Here is an 18,906-nt window from a genome sequence, read left to right as displayed (position 1 = left end):
GAGAGACCCGCGGCCGAGCCCAAGCTGCTGTTTTCAGGCTTGGACCCCCCGCCGGCCCTGAGGGACTGCGCGTTCCCGCGCTGCGCCTCAGGCAGGGACGCGGCGGGACCTCCCCCCCCCCCCCCCGCCGCGCTGAGGGGACACGTAGCGCGGCGCCGGGTTTGCCCCCACCAGTCCAGGCCGCCATGAGAAGGGCCCGGGCCGCACTCACCAGAGGCTGTGGGCGGCGGAGGCGACCTCTCCCCAGCCCGGGGTCGCGCCTGGCACTTTGCCCCATGCAACCGGGCGGCTCGGCTCGGCTCGGCTCGGCCCCGTCCCGTCCCGTCCCGCCCCGCCCCGCCCGGCCGGGCGCGCGCCGTCACGTGATCAGGGGGCGCTCGTCCCCGCCCGCTCACGTGACACGAGCGGGGGCTGCGCCGCAGGACACGTGACAGCGGTTCCAGGAAACAAAACTTCATTAGCAAAAATCGCATTTTTCTCAGCATTACTGAAGCGCCGCGCTGGGATAGTGCCGGCGCCGAGGGAACGTCTCTGGCTCGAAAACCGATTTAAGCTGTTCACAACTCTCAAAGGCCTCAAGGAGGAGCAACTTATTTGCAAAGTGATTCAATATGTAAAAATACTGCAGAAAAAAAAAAGAGGATCTCATTACATGAGCAGCACAAATCAGGGGTAAGTGACTGGGAATGCACACGAGGTTCATTTAAGCACATATATCTGGCTAAACAGATGATGACACCATGTTTTGGATCCGCAGAGGAACTACTGGGGCTACCTACAACAGGATTTAATTATTTTGAATTTTTACACTTTCTTACACTTCAGCCGACACAGAGCACAGAGGAAACCTAGAAGAGCCAGACAGGTTTCTAGGTATGTTTATTAGACCAGGAATGCCACTGTACAAGTGGTAATCAGGGAACAAATGCCATTAAATGATTATTTTTTTCAGTGAAAGTTTAGACCTGTTTATTATAAACAAAGGCTGTTACTCCCTCCATTCTTTTGGAGTGATTCTGCCAACAGGTGACAAGCCCCACTCCATTCCAGCTTGTGTAAACACCTGTAGGAGGATAAAAATCAAAATTATTAACTCTGAAATCAAAGAAACCTTCCGATAGATGGCCATTTCTATTGCTTTCAGTTTCGATGTCTTGTATTAGAACGTGACATCTCAGTCATCTTCTAATGAAACAAGTGGAATATATTTATATTGAATAATATTTAAATACTTCCATATTCTATTTCAAAATATCTAGCTTCAGAACAAAGAATCTGGAATGTAAAACCCAATCACCATACTGTTATTTTCATCTATAAATTCTTCTGCTAAAACCTCTACCTGTATAGCTTAGAAATCCCAAGTAAGGTAGAGAACACTTGTGTTTCTACTCATTTTAAATTCAAGCAACAGACTTACACAGATATTTGTGTAACAACTCAAAATCAAGATATGAACTAACAAAACTTTCATCTCTATCACATTACTATTTCCCTTATATAAAAAGCTTCTAAATTCTGACCACGTACGTTATTTCAAAGTGAGCCCTTGTGAAACTTAATAGCTTCCAAGTTTACAGCTATAGTCACAACAGAGTGGTGAAAAAAAAGGACAACTTACATATCCCCAGACAGCAGTAAAAGCTGCAGCTCCACCAAGGAGTACCAGGTTTCCATATTTATCATGGAAGTTAGGCTCATGTTTGCGATGAGCTTGTCTTACTGCAGTATGCTGAATGCCACGAGCTAATGAATGTTAAAGAGCATTAGAAGTACAGAAATCAACTAAAATACACATTCAAACCATTCACAATCCTCATCTCCCACCAACAGACAAACAGTAAAAGACTTTATGAAAAGCTTAAAAAATTGGATCTTTTGGACTTAAGAGCTCTGGAATAATTCCAAAACATAGCATATACAGAGAGCCTGGCATTTTGTTTCAGCTCTTCCACTTTCTCTCTAGAAAGTTACTCCTGAAGTCCAATTCCAGTAACAAAATCATCTAAGTTACCTTTTTCATTAATATGTTTTCTTTGAGCCATCAAGTACACTTTATTACTATTTCTCTAATAAAATATTTTGTTTAGTACTTAAAAGTTACAGAGATCTATTTGTAAATATCTATATTGTCAGTATGTGTATGTAATACAAACATTTTCAGGATAAAGTTCACAATCAAATTAAGGGGTCAAAGACAACGGGTAACCCCTTTCTCATTCCTTCAAGATTTTTGAAGGGAGGGGAGGGAGGTGAAGAAGGAAGTGGAAATAACTGTGGGCCTTCACATGAGGTAAGTAATAGAGAATAAAATACAGGAGGATATCTTCAGATGACAGAATGTATGATGTACATTATAAATGTACGCTATAAAAGGTACACTTATTAAGGAGAAAACAGGCTGAAGAATCAAAGCACCAGCTTCAAATCAGTAATTGTTTACTAGTTGTGTACAAAGTATTTAATAAGACAGCAATCTGTGCATAAAGATATACATTACAAAATATAATCTTTTAGTTTCAGGTCAATTGTTCACATTTACCCAAACATGACTAGAAAAGATGACGGCAATACCCATAATGCTACTACTACATCCCTAGCATGTTCTGAGACTGCATTAGTGGGGTTTTTTTAAATAGAAAAAAAGAAGCTTGAATAGCTACCAAGAGAAACACTGCTAAGCACGTTTATTTTAGGTGCACGCACCTCAGGGCAAGCACATCATGAACTAGGACCAGATCTGAGAGGACCAGGTTAAGCACTGGGGAGCCAATCACTGAAAAGGTAACTTCAGCCTTGAGCTTGAAGGCTGGTCATTGACTACACCTTGCCACCTCAGGTTACAAGACTTTAGTTACTATCAAGGATGAAAAGCACCAAGGAAGGGAACCCAAGGTCAGCTCAAGTAAAAGCAACTAGGAAATAAAAGAGGGAAAAAAAAAAAAAAGATAGAAAAAAAACCTCAAACACAAAACCAGCAAAGGACGACGAGAGAGCCGCCCGCAGCCCCTTAGCTGCCCTCACGACTGTTCAGGGACAGTCCTCACGGGGAAGGCACCTCACCGCGGGGAGACCCCCCCTGACGAAACCACCTACTCCCGAGAAACACCCCCAGCACTTCTGTTCTCCAGAGAGCCTCCTCCTTGCTTACCGGTGCGGTTCAGAGCAGCCCTAGCCACAGGGAACATGCTGACAAGCGGTGTACGACCCTGCGGCCGGCGGGACGCTGGTACCCTTGGCGAGCGGTGAAAAACAAAATGGCCGCGCCGGAAGTGGTCGAGGCGCCGCGCTACCGAGCGGGGCCCTGTGGGTAACGGGGACGCGCAGCGGCTGGGGAAAAGCGGTTCCTCGCTACGGCGGAGCCAGAGCGGGGGAAGCTCCGTAGCCGGGAGAGAAGGACAGTGGATCCCCTCCCATTTACAGGCTCGGGAGCACTCCGACGAAGGCTGCGGGGTGCGGGAAGGCGGGCACGGCAGTGAGCAAAGCGCTAAGAAGCTCCAGGCGAGAGTTGTGTTTGCAGTGTCAGGATGGCCGAGTGGTCTAAGGCGCCAGACTCAAGGCGTTCCGCGCCTTCCCGTGGCGGGTTGGGTGTTCTGGTCTCCGTATGGAGGCGTGGGTTCGAATCCCACTTCTGACACCACTTTTTTTTTCTTCCTGTGAGAATTTAAATTCATACAACAGCCGAAGAGCTACAGCCAGAAATTTTATTGCAAATAGAAACTGCAGCAAGGCCCGTGGGAGCAGGAATAACTTCTATAGTGGACTATCCTAGTTTGGTCCTGTAACTATCCCGGAATAGAGAAATAAAAAACACAAAGCACAAGTAAAAACACATTTCTATGGCAATTACACTCGAGAGCCTGTAACCCATTACCCACCAGCTGAGGACACCGATTGCATTTACGATTTTAATAGCCTTTTTAAAACACAACGCACCAATATACTTCCACGTATAAAATCATAAAACAGTTTGGAAGGGACATTAAATGATCATCTTGTTCCAACCCCCCTGCCCTGGGCAGGGACACCTCCCACCAGACCAGGTTGCTCCAAGCCCCGTCCAACCTGGCCTTGAACACCTCCAGGGATGGGGCAGCCACAGCTCCTCCGGGCAACCTGCGCCAGGGGCTCACCGCCCTCAAGAGGGAAAATTTTCTTCCTAATACGTAGTCTAAATCTCCCCTCTTCCAGTTTAAAACCATTCCCCCTCATCCTACGGCTCCCCTCCCTGACCAAGAGTCCCTCCCCAGCTTTCCTGTAGCCCCTTTAGGGACTGGAAGGGGGTCTAAGGTCTCCTCAGAGCGTCCTCTTCTCCAGGCTGAACAACCCCAGCTCTCTCAACCTGTCTCCGCAGCAGAGGAGCTCCAGCCCTCGCAGCATCTTCGCGGCCCTTGCTTCGAATAAAATTAAGCAAGTGTATGCCTTTGGTGGAGCTACCGATTAAGTTCCTTGGAGTTTTACTTCACATCCCCTTTTTGGTTTCTTGGCGCTCACCGACGTGAAGCCTGGGCCCCTGCCCCAGTGCCGCCCCGGGACCCCAGGCACACTGCGGTTGTGCAGCAGTTTGCAATGTTTGAAGAGCCGCAGGCGCTGAGGAAAGCCCGGGTGTATCCTCAAGGTGAGGGGGGGGCTGCGGCAGAGCAGCCACAGCACCCCACCGAGGGCAAGCGGCGAAGAGCCCTCCGCTCGCGCTCGCGCTCGCCCTCCCCCCCCCCCCGCGGTCGGTGCTGCCGCCACCTCCCGGGGGTCCCGGTCCGCCTCAGCGTGACACGCCCCTCCCTCCCTTAGGGCTACGCCAATCGAACGGCTCCAGCTTGCCTCGCTCCTATAGGCTAGAGGCAGCCCGTGCCGGAGGCAGGTTCAACGAATCGGAGGCCGGCGGCTAGTCGCGGGCCGGTGTCGCCGCCAATAGAAAGTGGGCGGGCGGGGCCGCACCGCCGGTGGGTCGGCGTCCGCCAATAGGCGCGAGGGGGCAGAGTGGGGTGGTCATGGCGGCGCTGCCGGTGCTGGCGGTGTTGGTGCTGCTGGCCTGGGGCGGGCTGCCTGCCGCCGGGCAGAAGCGGAAGGAGGTGAGGTGCCGCCGGGAGCCCCGCCGGGCCTGGGGCTCGGCAGATCGTGCGTTGGGCCACCTGGTCCCACCCTGAGTGGCCCGCGGGCCTCCTCAGCCTGAGGCTCGGCCGCCCACGGCGGCACCGGTCAGGCCCTGAGGGGAAGCCCGCGGGCGCGCCGGGGGCCGAGCGGAGCAGTTGTCGTTTTAGATTCATGCAGTTCTAATTTTTCTTTTATTTGCGAGCGTGTTTTAATCCCAGGTTCTTCCGCTCTTGTAAAAAGCACCGTAAGAGTGTTGTCTTCGTGCTGTGTGGGGTGTGGAGGGGGAGGGCGAGTGGACCGGCTGTCTTTGGTTGTAATCACAAAAGTATCACTTATTTCCAGACATTTGACTTCTAGGGCTTGAAAAGATCCCTCTGCATATACTTGTATCTGAAGTCAAAGACGACTAGTTTATTATTTACTCTAATACCTGAAGAAGGGTGTTAACTAATAAGGAGTAGAGAATAGTTTTTGAGAAATGTTACATCTGGGGGTTTGCTGCTTACCTAATACTTCTTTGTATAATGTTATAGATTTGGTTGGCTCATTTTTAAAGAGAGCTTTGTGTTGAGCGCTCCTGAGTTCTCCAAGTATGTACTGAATCAATTTTTTTCCCAGCAACGCTGAAAATTAGATGTTGAGCTCACTTCCATAGTGCTTCCATTGCTACCGTTAGTTCCACTTCCACCAAGTTTTGAAATATGAAACAGAACGTGACACTTAATATTGAATAAATGCTGAGGAGTGATTTGGGGCAGTTTGTATATCTGAAACAAATCTTACAATTAACAACGTGAAAAAGTACTAGTGAGCTGACAGTCTTCACCAGCATGTGTAATGCCAAGTGCTTAAAGGCAAAGTGCTTAAAGCATGTGTATTACTAAGTGGGTAAAGTAAATGAATAATATTAATATGGCTGTCAAAAGGATTTGTGAATGCCTTCAATAATCTTAATGAAGTATCACATCATGTGGCTGGTGTTCTTATGAAATACAGTGCAGCTGTTTATTACATCAAATCTAAAAACCTTCAAGATTGTACTGTGAGATTAGAAAAAAAAAAAAAACAAAACAAAACACCAAACCAGTTTCTCTGACTTTATTTTCAGATGGTGTTATCGGAAAAAGTGAACCAACTAATGGAGTGGGCTAGTAAAAGATCTGTTATTCGAATGAATGGAGACAAATTTCGACGCCTTGTGAAGGCACCACCCAGAAATTACTCGGTGATTGTGATGTTCACTGCTCTTCAGCCTCACAGACAGTGTGTTGTGTGCAAGTACGGGCTTAATTTAGTCCTAAATGAGAAGTTGGAAGTCATTATATGCTTTATAGGAAATTAAATTTAAGAACAGAATAAAACTTTCATATTCATGGGAGGAATATACTAGGGCACATTATAGTAGGATTATCTTTGAAATTAAATGTGTGGGAATATGTGTGTAATATGTATGTGAGAAAACAGCATAGTCCTTAATTATTTATCTCCCTCATAAAATAATCATAGCTTTGTGGAAACAATATTCACACTGATAGGCTTCTGGAGAAAGAGAGAGTGTAAACTCAACTTTCCTGGCATGAGCTGCTGAAGAAATGTTTGTAGAATTACTGCTGGCCATGCAGTCTAAAAGTTGCTGTTAATTTAATATGTTGATTGTCACTTATTTATTCATAATTATAACATGCTGGATCTTTAACCATATCGCAGCTTTATTGTATTAATCTGGAGGTGGCAGAGGTCTGTAAAGGTGATTTTTTTTATCTACTGACTTGGTTGAAATTAGTTGGTTTTCCATCCTCTGACATGGAAAAGAGGGCACACCTGTGCTCATTTTGGTGCTCAGTGGACTAGCAAATCATGAGCTGCTGGGTCCCATTTCAAATTTCAATTAGAATTGACCACTGCTTGTGCTCATGGACTCAACAAAACTTGCCCTTGCGGGTGCCAAATGCTTCACTTGATTTAGATGAGTGTCTGGCATTAAACTTTAACACTAGAAAATGAATGTAGGGGTGTGTGGGGTGCAAGCTATAACGGGGTGGGTGGCTACAGTTCCCTCGGCTGTTTTATAACTTGTGTTCTGGACAAATATATGATACAGCATCTCATTTTGTGTGTTTTACAGGCAAGCTGATGAGGAATACCAGATTCTGGCAAACTCCTGGCGATATTCCAGTGCATTTACCAATAAGATATTTTTTGCTATGGTAGATTTTGATGAAGGCTCAGATGTATTTCAGATGGTAATGTCTGTCTGTTTCTCTTCTAATATTATTTTTAACTCGGGTTTTGGAGACTGAGGGCAAGAAGGCAAAGGTGTGTACAAAATGTAGTGTTACAATGATTAAAGAAATAATTGACAGGTTAAAAGCTGCCAGTCTCAGAAGAAATGAGGAGAAGAGCAGAGGGCAGTAGCATGTTTGCAGTAATATTAACAGAACTGAAAAATCTGGAATAGGCACTAGGAGTGAACTGACTTCTCTGACTGTTTTTTCTGACTTTGTCTCCTATAATAACTTACAGTGTAATTCTTAATGGAAATCTTCTATGATACATGAAGAGGCAAGATAGAAAGCACCAATGTTAGGAACAGCTATTACAATTTTTAGATTACTAGAGAATGATTGATTAGGCTTTCAGTATGGCTTAACTTCTTTTCAAGTACCCAGTCATTTTGCTCTTCTATTAAAATTATGTAACGAGCTTTTGTTAAAATGTATGAGAACATTCCATGTACACTTGCAATTGTAGATAACATTAAAAGTTCGTTACAGTTTTGCAAATCTTAACTTTTTTTTTTTTAATAGGTAGTCATCTCTATTTAAAAGCTACACAATTTAGGCAATGGTATTTTATTAAATGGAAGCCTTTGGACTGGAGAAGTGGAAAAGAATGTCTTTTATTATTCTTAAATTTTCCCGTAGTGTTACATCAAAATTCATTCGTCAAGCTATGGCCTTTATAGATTACTGTATGTATTCCTATTTTGCAGATTTTTCTCCCAAAAGTAGTATTTAGAGAAGAAACAGATTCAAAAAAACTGAAATGCTATGGGAAAAACAGATTAGGAAAAAAAGTAGAACTACATTTTGTGAACGTCTGCATTTATTTGCATATTATAATATCCTCTTAGCTGCTCCGAATCTTTAGAATCGGTAGCTATAGATCTTGAGTGCTAACAAAGAAACATCGATCACTTTAGAAAGCATGCTCAATTGTGCTTCTTTTTTAAAAAAAAAAAAAAAAGAAGCCTACTCATAAGTAACAATTCATTTCTAAGACAGCCAGAACAGCTAGTGACAGAGCTAAAAAAAATTTATTCCTCAATACTAAAAGGAGAAAACAGCATGGAACACAAAGGGTAATTGCAGGAGTATATCAGTTACTTCTATGAAATACAGAAATGCAAACTACTGTGTGCTGTCTTTACTTTTTGGTTTTTAAGTCATTGTCAATGAAATTTATTTATTCAATAGCTACTTTTACTGATTGATTTAGTGACGATGTTGCAAGATACAAATGGAATAGAATTGTGTTACTAAATAGACCTTTCATGGTGCTGTATCTTCTGTGCATTTTCTAAATACAGCTAAACATGAATTCTGCTCCAACCTTCATTAACTTTCCTGCTAAAGGGAAGCCTAAACGGGGTGACACATACGAACTTCAGGTGCGCGGCTTTGCAGCTGAACAGCTTGCTCGTTGGGTGGCTGACAGAACTGATGTCAATGTAAGTATGTACAGACTTTCCCCATCACCACCTCTGTGGCACTCCATCACTATGGAATTCCAGCTGTGAAATGTCAGTTGTGTTCTGTGGCTAACGATCTACTCTCAATACTCTAAATAGTTCTTGTCTACAAAATCTAGTTTGGGCGCATGACTACATCTTTAATTTCCTTACATCCTGTGTTTTAATATTTTGTGTAATTCTGTATTTGATAAGATGGTAAAACTCATCTCCATCCTTCTCCCTCTTCTGTTCCTATGGAAGAAAAACAGTCTTTAAATTATTACGTAGGGTAAAGGTGTATAAAACTGAAGTTACAGTAACGGGAGAAGAAGCAATACTTCCCAAATCAGATTTATAATGCTATTGAGGGAAAATAACTTAAATATCCTCTGTTTAGATCCGTGTGATAAGGCCACCAAACTATGCTGGACCCTTGATGTTAGGACTGCTGCTGGCTGTCGTTGGAGGCCTTGTATATTTGCGTGGAAGCAATCTGGATTTTCTGTATAACAAAACTGGCTGGGCATTTGCTGCTTTGGTGAGTAGTTATAACTCTTGTCTGCCTGTTGTCATGAGTTTTGTAGCAATTCAAATCTTTAAAAGCTTCTGTATTTAAAAATGCTTATTCCTGGTAGAGGGAAATGAGGTACATTTAGTTTTACTTTTTGGTAGTGTAATAATCTGTTGTGGTTTAGGTCGAACTGGCCATTGGGCAAGTGACAGACACTCCCCCCTACCCCTCCTCAAAGAGAGAGGCAGAGGAGGGAAAAAGAGACTTAGGAGTTTAGAAAGAACTAAACCACTTTAGTGAAATATTAGTAATAAAATAAAAAATAAAATAATGAAATATATATACAAAATTGTATCAAGATCCCAGGATGACAGTCACATCACCGGCTGGCACTGGGAAAGTCCCAGACTGGGCTCAGTGAAGGATGGGAACTGGGTTCTGGATCCGGAATCAGGATTGGGTTCAAAGGCAGACGAACAGACAGAGTCCGCTTCGGACGCAGCCCTTGAAGAAAGAGTGCTGACCCTTTGATGCCTCAGCTTTTATACTGACCATGAGGCAGATGGGATGATGGAATACCCTGTTGGTCAGTTTTGGGTCCTCTGTCCTGTCCGCTTCTCCCTCTACACTTTTCCGCTTCCGACCCTCCAATGGGGCAAATAACAAAGTTGGCTGCCCTTGGGTGTTAGAGCAATAGGTATAAGTAAGAGCCTCTCTGCACACCATGCCTGGGCATCAGCTACAAACATGGGTCTTATCGCTCTGAGAGCAAACAGTGTCTGCATAATGTGCTGTTAACTTCAGTACTTAGTAGAAGAGGCCCAGCTAAAAAGTAAAATTAGTGAACAAAATCGGTCCTGTTTTACCTCAAACCAAGACAATAATATTATTTGATCTCGGTCTTTTCAGCTCAGTTAATGCTTTATTAGATGCCTTATATACATATAAAATGTAGGGCAATGGATAGCCTAAGATTGTATTCCAGACTGGTACGTTTTGGTATGAAGTGAAAAGAAATTGGGTAAAAATTAAAATTCCTTATTAAATGGTGTTTATTCTTTCCTTTTCAGTGTTTTGTGTTAGCGATGACATCAGGGCAGATGTGGAACCACATTAGAGGTCCGCCCTACGCTCACAAGAATCCCCATACAGGACAAGTGGTAAGTTTTTTCTTTGTTTTATTTTCTACGTTTCTGTTGTATTTTTACAGAGTGAGGCTGATACTAAAATAGGCAAGTCAGAGTGCAAATTCTACTCTTGGCTTCTTTCTTTGTAAGTCAGTGAGACTAACCTCTCCTGCAGTGAGCAAGGCAAATTAGAGAGCTGTTGATTAGCTCGGAGAGGATATGCCTTGTCTTACAATATGCCTGTAAAAGAGGGGTTTTGTTTTGTGGGAAGCAGGAGTGTTAGAGCTCCAATCAAGATGTAGATTTTCTTCCAATTAGCTTTATCCTCTTCTTGGCTTAAATAGAAGAAACTGTTTGCAAACTTGTACTAAGAAATCACAAAAATACTGATCTTAATCCAAAACAAAGTGCTCTGTTTTGTAATTGCTGTGAGATAACTTCAACCGTTACCTAGAATTCCATTTGGATAGGAAGGTCATTCCTATATGTTCAATGATTCGTTAATTCTATAAGAATGGTAGCATTAGTTCTGAGATGGTCTAAGGGTAAGGACAAATGTTGCGTAGGGGTTTTCTAGGTGTATTGCTTTCTGTGCTCAGTAATAAACTTTTAAGAGGTAGAATAAGAAATGCAAGTAATGTAAATTAATTTACTATCTAGCAACATGTTCAGTTTCTTGTTAGAAACTGCTCAAAGTGCTTTCCATGCAATAAAGCATTAGACAGCAGTTGTAGGGATGGTACTCTGCTGGAGTGGTTCTGAGGGTAGATTATTTTAAATTACCCGATCTCTTCTGTTTATCTGATATCCTATGCATCTTTTAACCCTTCCTATTTGTTTTCATGTTTTCTTTTCAGCATTTATATACCTGTGACACTTGCTTTCCTCTATCTTGTACGTATATTGTATTTCTAGTGATGAGGAGACATGATAGTTCTAGATTGCTAGCAGCAAAATGAAGGCTTTTATGTTGAGTCTTACCTGCTAAACAGTCCTATTGCAGAGGTGGGCATTTCATGTTTAACCTGGTCTTTTTAGCTTATACAGTCATCTAATGACTTCCATATAAAAACATCTTTCTTTGAGATTCTTGAGGTAGATTAATATCTAGTGACCTTAGACTTCTGGAATGTCATTCTTGGGAAAAATCAGTTTTTACATCACTTGAAATACATTGCTCTGTACATAATACAGAATGAGATACACCGTAAATGTAGTCAGAATGTACAGAGAGCATTGCATGTGCTTACACATCACATTGGCTTTTCTCATGTATTGTGTTCAGGAGGGAATTAATTTGGTGAAATGTCCTTTCTTGCCTGCTTAGGTGTTATCGATTTTTTTTTTTTTTTTTTTTTTTTTTCATACTTAGATACAATGTCACAAGCATAGTGATGTAGAGCTTCCCATAAGGGATTAAAAAATTGTATTCTTGCACAAATTTCAAATTTTCTGTTAACTCAGTTGATTACTATTAATGGAAATAAAACTAAGCCAATTTCATGGGAGGAAGTTCTCATATTTTAAATGTTGTCTTGAAAATGCTTCCTTTAGTTTCTTCTATTTACGTCATTCCTAAGTCTTTTTGAGACTGAAGAATAAAGCTTCAATGGTAGTCGTGTTTCTTTTCCTGGTATGCCATGAAAAAGATTTCAAATGCTTGGTTCTGGAGCCAAGTGAGTAGGGTTCCCGCGCAGATTGAAGAGACTGTCCCTAAGCTGAAGAACAACGTATGTAACCTAAGAATCTAAGGGAATGGATCAGACTCGGATAAGTGGGTGCAGGAGGGCGTAATTGTGGTATTTTGTCCTGCTGAACAGGGAATCTGGACCATGAAGGCTGTAGCTGCGCTTGCACTTCTTATAATCTGAATGGTACTTTGGGCTGATTGTGCATGTTAATAGAAGAAGCGTTTTTGATGCTGACACAGCTCCCTCCTCAAATCAATAGTCAACAGATGAAATTGTTTGTGTTCCACCTTCTGTTCTGTCTCCTGAAAGAGACAGTGCAAAACCCAGTTCCACACTCCATAGCTGTTGTTAATCATGTCAAAGTTGACTCCAGTCTTTTCTAAATTCAATTACTCTTTGTCTCTTGCAGAGCTATATCCATGGAAGCAGCCAAGCCCAATTTGTGGCCGAAACACACATTGTTCTTCTGTTTAGTATCCTTCCTTCTGAGAAGCACGTGGTTGGTGGTGATTTTTCTGTTAGCTTATGCTGCTGCCTTTTCTATGAGTACTTTGTCAAGGCTCGTAACTGTCACCCAGTACTGATGCAGAAGCTTGTAGAGCCTTTCTGTGTTGGCAACTATGCTTTTCCTATGCCAGTGATCTTTAAGTTGAACAGAAAGATGTTTACTGCTTTCTCACCACCTCTTTCCGTGTTTAATGACTGAAATGAATACAGTGTCAAAGATGTGTATCTCTGTGGAATTATAAGATTCTTCAGGATCCTCTGTGCATGTCTCTTATCTTTTCAGTCTGACAGACTTAGTTGTTGCTTTGGTGTTGAGTTCCTTTGTCTGTTACTGATCTTTCTTCTTTTATTTCTTTGCTTACCTTCTTTACTTTTAATCTTACTGCTGGTTTATGCTAACTATTCAGGATTTTTCCGTGCCAGTATTTTGCCATCAAGAACAGCAAGTGGAAACTTGTGGGCTGAGAGCTTTTGCCCTTCTCATTTGTATAAAAATGTTCCTTTGGAGTCATAAGAATACTCTAAAATTCAATGTTCTTATGTTCCCACATGTGTTTGATCCATCATCTGCAGCTTTAGTCCTCTCTAACTCAAGCTGTTCTTCCTTGTCTTGTCACCTGTGTCAGTCTGCATTCTTTTATCTTTTATTCAGGATTTTTTATTTTATTTAATAGTGTCTTTTTTCTGGCAGCTTCACAGTCCCAAATTGTTTACATTTTATAGTACACAAGTATACAGAATAGCAGACTTACTACAGGCACGTTATTTCAGAACTTCATTCAAAGTACCTGTCCTCTTCACTGCTTGACAATGATTGACAAGTCTCTTCTGTTGCAACTCCAGTGTTCTTTAGCAGAGTGACTTCTAATTTCCCCCTTTTCTCCTCTTATCTATTCAAAATCCCAATTTCAGCAAGTGATGCATTGGGATTCTGTGATTAAAATATTATAAAGTAAGCAATTGATGTTTAAATATGCTGGTGTTAAAAGAACTTTACTCTCTTGCTGTGTATTCATTATCAAAGATTTTTTTTTAACATAAAACATCCATTTGGAGGGGAACTTCTCTTTTTTTAAATTATTACTGTGCTTCTGATGCGCTCGGTGAAATTCAACCTAGAAACTTTTTGTTGATGTTTATTTGTGTTATTGCAATCCATTACGTTATGGATCCAATCTACCAGTTGCTGGAGATATTTAAAATGGTAGAAATTGGCAAGGTTCCTGTAGGTAAAGTCTCTTTTCACTTGTGCTGAAGGTAGACCGCATCTGAAATGGAAAGATTTCTTAACGGTCCCATTGCAGTCAATGATAAGTATTTCTCATGTCGGGAGGAGAATCGGGACTGAACATCTATAGTGAAATGGAACGAAATCTTTGGGAATTCTGGCTTTTTTTTTTTTTTTATTGGATCCACTCTTTTGCTTAGCTAGGATTCACTCTTTGCAAATGTCAGGCCTTTTAAGTTGTCTGTGCTTCCTTAATTTTATAAGCTTTATTTTTTTTAAATTAAAGAATTAGAAAAGACTGAAATTTTGCTACTTGAAAGAGATCCTGTTAGATTAAATATCATGTGTGTTTTATTCATTCTATAGCCGAGTAAAATGCAAAAATTGAATTCCTTTCGGGATTTTTCAGTGGAGTAGAACAGTAGTAAGAGGGGACTGAGTTCTCTGGGAAGGAATGCTTTCCCGTGACAAGCTGAGATAATAAAAGCATGTTTTCAGTTTTGTGTCAAGACCTACTATACTTTCCAGTTTATATTTTACACTTTGTATTTATTTTCTCTTAAAAGTTGACAGTATGAATGCTTTTCATTTGCTTTTTTTCCCCAACAGTTGCTGGTTTGTCTGGGGAAGTCTTTTAATTTTTCCACTGAGTTTTAATGCCCCAGGTATGGTGTGGGAGCTGAATTTAGCAGATTAGGAATTAACGTATTATATTGATTCTATTGTATTTTGTTGATTTAGCCTTAAACAGCATTCTTAGATGGTGGTGTTACTTTAGGAATGGTACTCCTCCACGAAGCTGCTACTTCTGACATGGACGTGGGGAAAAGAAAAAGTAAGTGCTAACACTTTTCTCTCTAAGAGAAGGCATATTCAGTAAAGATTTTTGATACACTGTTTAATAGAAATGCTTTTGCACTGTTGGTTTCTGTACATTTCCCACCTCTAAGCAGAATTGAATCGCTTGTTTTTTTGGCAGCATTTGGAGTTGCCTAGCAAACTGCAAGATAAACTCAAAGCCCTTTTGGGAAATGGGGAGATGCTTTGCAGCATTCTGCTAGTAAGGGAGAGGAGACTTAATTTCTCTTAAAGCAATGGTATGAAATTGATTTTACAGTAGGAATTTGAAAGAAAAATGGGGTTATTTATGTTTTCTCGGTGACTATTAGAGGTGTCATCTGACCAAATCTGTAAATATTACAGAATGCTTTTGAAAATCCCAGTCACTGTGGTGTTTTCGGGGACAGCTGTCACACTACCTGAATCTTATTCTGCATCTCTTTCAGTCATGTGTATTGCTGGTATTGGCTTGGTGGTGTTGTTCTTCAGCTGGTTGCTGTCAGTCTTCAGATCTAAATACCATGGCTACCCATACAGGTACGTCTTTCGGGCTGATTCAGTCATTGTTTTCCTGTGCATTGCAACACAGCTACAACGCCATAGACTTTTTTTGAAGGGAGTGGGTAAACACGAAGGGGGGCTTAAAGATTGAGAGTGATACTAGAAGGTTTGTGGGTTTTTTTGGTTTTTTTTTTTTTTTTAATCTGGACTGTATGCTTATGAGTGAATCTGTTCATGCTGACTGGTGTTTCCTTGTTAGGTAATATTAATTTAAACCAGAACAGAGAAATGGGAAAAGTGCCTGATTTCTGAAATCTAATTTGGTGGGAAATACTCTTTTAAAAATGCTCTACTCGCTTTTCAATGAGTGGCAATATTGGTCAATATAATCACCAGAAATAATGGTATCTGGTGGATATCACGATTTTTCAGTCTGGCCAAAGGAAAGAGTCTGATACTCTCCTGTTCATGCCATTACACATTATAAAATATTTCTGTTTTCATAGTGACATCTCAGCCAATTTATATATTGCAAACAAGTGTCTCTACTTTTATTTTCCTCCATATTCATACATCTTGATTATTAATCCTTATTTGTGAGAACAAGGAGGATGGCTGATGCTTAAAGCTGCATACGTTTTGGGATTGCTTCTGTAAAGAGTCTTAACGCTATTAATTGACTGCTTTTTATATATATATATGATCAGTATAGATATCTTGTGTGTTTTTACTAGGTTTTACTCATTTTGAAGGAATAAATACATGTTGAGGGACCAGCTTCTAACCATCTCAGCTTCTGCAAAGAGTTGAATTTGTCTGGAAGGCTAATCCCATAGGCAAATATTAGCCCCTTTCTTTGAGATCTCAGTTCGTATTTAAAAATACCTACATAATAAAACTTGTTATTTCATAAAGACTTTTCTCGAGACCAGAAGAGAGCTGTTTAATAACTGGTCAGCTTTTATTCTGGTCTATGCAATGGTCTTATGTACTTCTGCTAACCTGGATGTAGGTAAGATGTGTTTGTTTTGGCTTTTGAGTTAATAGAAGACTTGCTTTTAAGTGACTTCTCCACAGCTGCTTATGTCATAGTTGCATCAGGCCCAGTTTCTCGTTCTGATTTTCTCGGCATATATGAAAGCTAAGTGGAGTGTTGCACACCTCTGTTTCTTATAAAATTAATAAGAATGCTTGTTATTTTGTACCTGCAGTTTCCTAATGAGTTAAAGGATTCCAGAATCTGTAACACCAGAAAGATGGCGACTCTGAAATTGTGTGTGATGGAATGGAAGAGCTAAAGATGTGTGGTTCGTGCTACCTCTCTTTACACTGAATGAGATAGTTAAACACTGAACCAAAGACGACATGTAGTGCCTTAAATATAACAAGCAATTTGCTCTGAAGGACACAGAGTATTAAAATGCAATCTCTTTTTCATAAGCTTTACATCTTCTTAAACAACTCTACTTCTAGTGAAATTCAGAACTTAACAACGCTTAGAACTACATTTCTGTAGACTAATTAGAAACAGTACTTTGAATTCACTTGGATAATCTGTTTTCCATATGTTTCTTTTTCCCTCAAATATTTATCACTTTATTTCCTGTTTGTGCATAGCAGGTGACAATAGCTTCTCTGTCATGCCTTTCCATGGTTGAGAAAAGACCTTCATGTACCTGGAAATCTCTTCCTTCAGTCTGTGTGCAACCCTTGGAGCATACTCCAAATTCCAGTGTGGAATGTGCATGTCATAGAGCTGTTTCTCATTTTTGAGAAGAGTACTTAATGGCTGTATGATGTGAGAGGTTGTTTCACAGATGAAGGGAGAATTTTCAACAGGTAGAACTGAGTTAGTAATTTGGTTATTCATTAAAAACGTTCTTTGCCAAATGCCGAAACTGCAACATTTAAGTTTTAAACGTTTGCTTGGAGCCGAAAAGAATATTCTTATACTGATCAACAGTCACAGTCTCAAAAAATGCAACCCAAACCTACAAAGGCAACTAGCTATCCGTAGCATGAATTAAAGGTTGATAACTGGCTTTCAAGTTACTGCTCAGAGCTCTGATAAATCAGTAGGTATTAGAATTTTGGTCACTATGTAAGTTCTTGCATTCTCCATTTATTTCCTCCCAAGTTTTTATCCTTAGGGAGGATATGGGAGTGGGCAGAGATAACCAATCCCAGGATAAACGTTGTCACCCCAGGAAAGATTTGTTAGCCTTACAATTGAATGCATGTGCCTTTTACTCTCTCCTTTTGTCCTCTCATCTCACAAAGATACTTTGCCTTAAGGGTTCTTGAGTGGAAGACACTGTGCCTCAGCCCAAACTGTTCTGTAGTTCAGCACCTGTACTACAGGAAATCTTTTCAGCCTGATTCAGAAATACTTCCTTCCACAGGCTGTGGTGGCCTTGGAGGTTACTAGTCAGAGGAAAATACGATGAGACCTTTGTCTTCTGCTCCTGCTGTTCCCCTGTCTCAAGGGGTTTCAGAATTTGGATGCTTTTGATTAAATCTCGGAAAGGACTGTATAATTCCAAGTAGAATGTTATTCTTATGCATTTTTGCTAAATTAACACATATCTCAAGTGCCTTAACTTCACTAATTTACTTGTTTGATGTTTCAACTTGTTGAGATTCATTTTTCTATGCCATACAGAATGACAAGCCTTAGGGGAATGGACAAATTGTGTGCCTGACTGGATTTTGGACAAGTTTCAATAAAATTTTTTTAGTCTAATCCCTGCTCCTGTGTCTTTTGAACTTTAATGTCAAACAAAACAAACAAACCTCTTTTCTTCCACTATTGCTTCAATGTGTTAATAAAAATGTCTGTGTATAGTAAATAACCAGAGTATGGCTGAGTGGACTGGATTAGGAGCATATATGTGTTTATGGGGGAAATTACAGCCCAAAATGTCGATACTAGAGATCTTCTTGTGTAGCCAACTAATAGCATAAAGATTGCATGGTTTTTACTTGGCTTTGACAGCTGTCCTGAGGTGAAAGTCTTGGCTTCCTGGAGTCCTAGACAGATCCACTAATGACGTTCCGGGAGGTGGAATGTAGTTAGCACTATAACTTGCCTGGGACAACTCTGGACTGCTGTACCTGTCACTTATTTTCCCGGCCTGTTGGTACAATGCTTCCAATAAACTTTTAGGTTAGTTGTACTTCAGGCATTAGCGATGCAGGTGAAAGTGGCTTACAGTCTCGTTCTAAAGAAGTAATGTTTCTTCTTAAACTTTCAGACTTGTTTCTAATTTTTCTCATATGCATATTTTATTCTATTCTTCTAAAAAGCATCTAATCATATATTGACTAACTGCATAAAGAGTTGCACATCATGCTGGTGGATGGTGGAGACATGTTGGCTTTCCACTTAAGGTGGTATAGATGGTAAGAGTTTCAGATTTTCCTCTTTCCCTGCTGACATATGAAATGAAGATAACGCTTACTTTTTCCAACAGTTTTTTTGCGTTCTAGGCTGAAACTGAAGTGCGTGGAGGAGGGAACAAGTGTGATAGTGGAGTAAAGGAAGATGGAATGCTTGCAAGGACCTGTAGCAGACTTAGAGAGGATGCAATTCTAGAAAGATTTGACTTGCGCAGCAGTTAAGAGGTAATGGCCAGCTGTAATTGGTACCCAAAGTGATTCTTTGGGACCATTGGCGC

The 18,906-nt window shown here is 41.1% G+C and overlaps 2 protein-coding genes across 2 annotated transcripts; one reads left to right on the top strand and one right to left on the bottom strand.

The window, feature by feature from the left end:
- Positions 1 to 743: 743 nt before the first annotated feature.
- On the bottom strand, positions 744 to 3,260 carry COX7B (cytochrome c oxidase subunit 7B). Its single transcript, XM_082488220.1, has 3 exons — positions 3,152 to 3,260; positions 1,622 to 1,746; positions 744 to 1,063 (listed from the first exon to the last, which is right to left on the bottom strand). Exons 1-3 carry the CDS (start codon positions 3,186 to 3,188, stop codon positions 989 to 991), a joined length of 237 nt encoding a protein of 78 aa, XP_082344346.1. The 5' UTR covers positions 3,189 to 3,260; the 3' UTR covers positions 744 to 988.
- Positions 3,261 to 4,967: 1,707 nt separating this feature from the next.
- MAGT1 (magnesium transporter 1) lies at positions 4,968 to 18,030 on the top strand. Its single transcript, XM_082488341.1, has 10 exons — positions 4,968 to 5,069; positions 6,200 to 6,369; positions 7,217 to 7,334; positions 8,681 to 8,821; positions 9,222 to 9,362; positions 10,406 to 10,495; positions 12,563 to 12,626; positions 14,649 to 14,723; positions 15,175 to 15,265; positions 16,441 to 18,030. The coding sequence occupies exons 1-10, from the start codon at positions 4,989 to 4,991 to the stop codon at positions 16,454 to 16,456; spliced, it is 987 nt and encodes a 328-aa protein (XP_082344467.1). The 5' UTR covers positions 4,968 to 4,988; the 3' UTR covers positions 16,457 to 18,030.
- The last annotated feature ends 876 nt before the right edge of the window (positions 18,031 to 18,906 follow it).

This window comes from Vanellus vanellus, assembly GCF_965231255.1.
Source record: "Vanellus vanellus genome assembly, chromosome: 10".
NCBI lineage: Eukaryota > Metazoa > Chordata > Aves > Charadriiformes > Charadriidae > Vanellus > Vanellus vanellus.
This window is presented reverse-complemented; position numbering and strand designations above follow the sequence as displayed.

Excerpts from the sequence above, each read along its gene's own strand:
- COX7B (XM_082488220.1), bottom strand. The coding sequence starts at position 3,188 with ATGTTCCCTGTGGCTAGGGCTGCTCTGAACCGCACCG. Across the intron at positions 1,747-3,151 it reads GGCTGCTCTGAACCGCACCG|CTCGTGGCATTCAGCATACT; the intron begins GTAAGCAAGGAG and ends AACATTCATTAG. Across the intron at positions 1,064-1,621 it reads TTACTGCTGTCTGGGGATAT|GTGTTTACACAAGCTGGAAT; the intron begins GTAAGTTGTCCT and ends ATCCTCCTACAG.
- MAGT1 (XM_082488341.1), top strand. The coding sequence starts at position 4,989 with ATGGCGGCGCTGCCGGTGCTGGCGGTGTTGGTGCTGCTGGCCTGGGGC. Across the intron at positions 7,335-8,680 it reads GCTCAGATGTATTTCAGATG|CTAAACATGAATTCTGCTCC; the intron begins GTAATGTCTGTC and ends TTCTAAATACAG. Across the intron at positions 14,724-15,174 it reads GGACGTGGGGAAAAGAAAAA|TCATGTGTATTGCTGGTATT; the intron begins GTAAGTGCTAAC and ends CATCTCTTTCAG.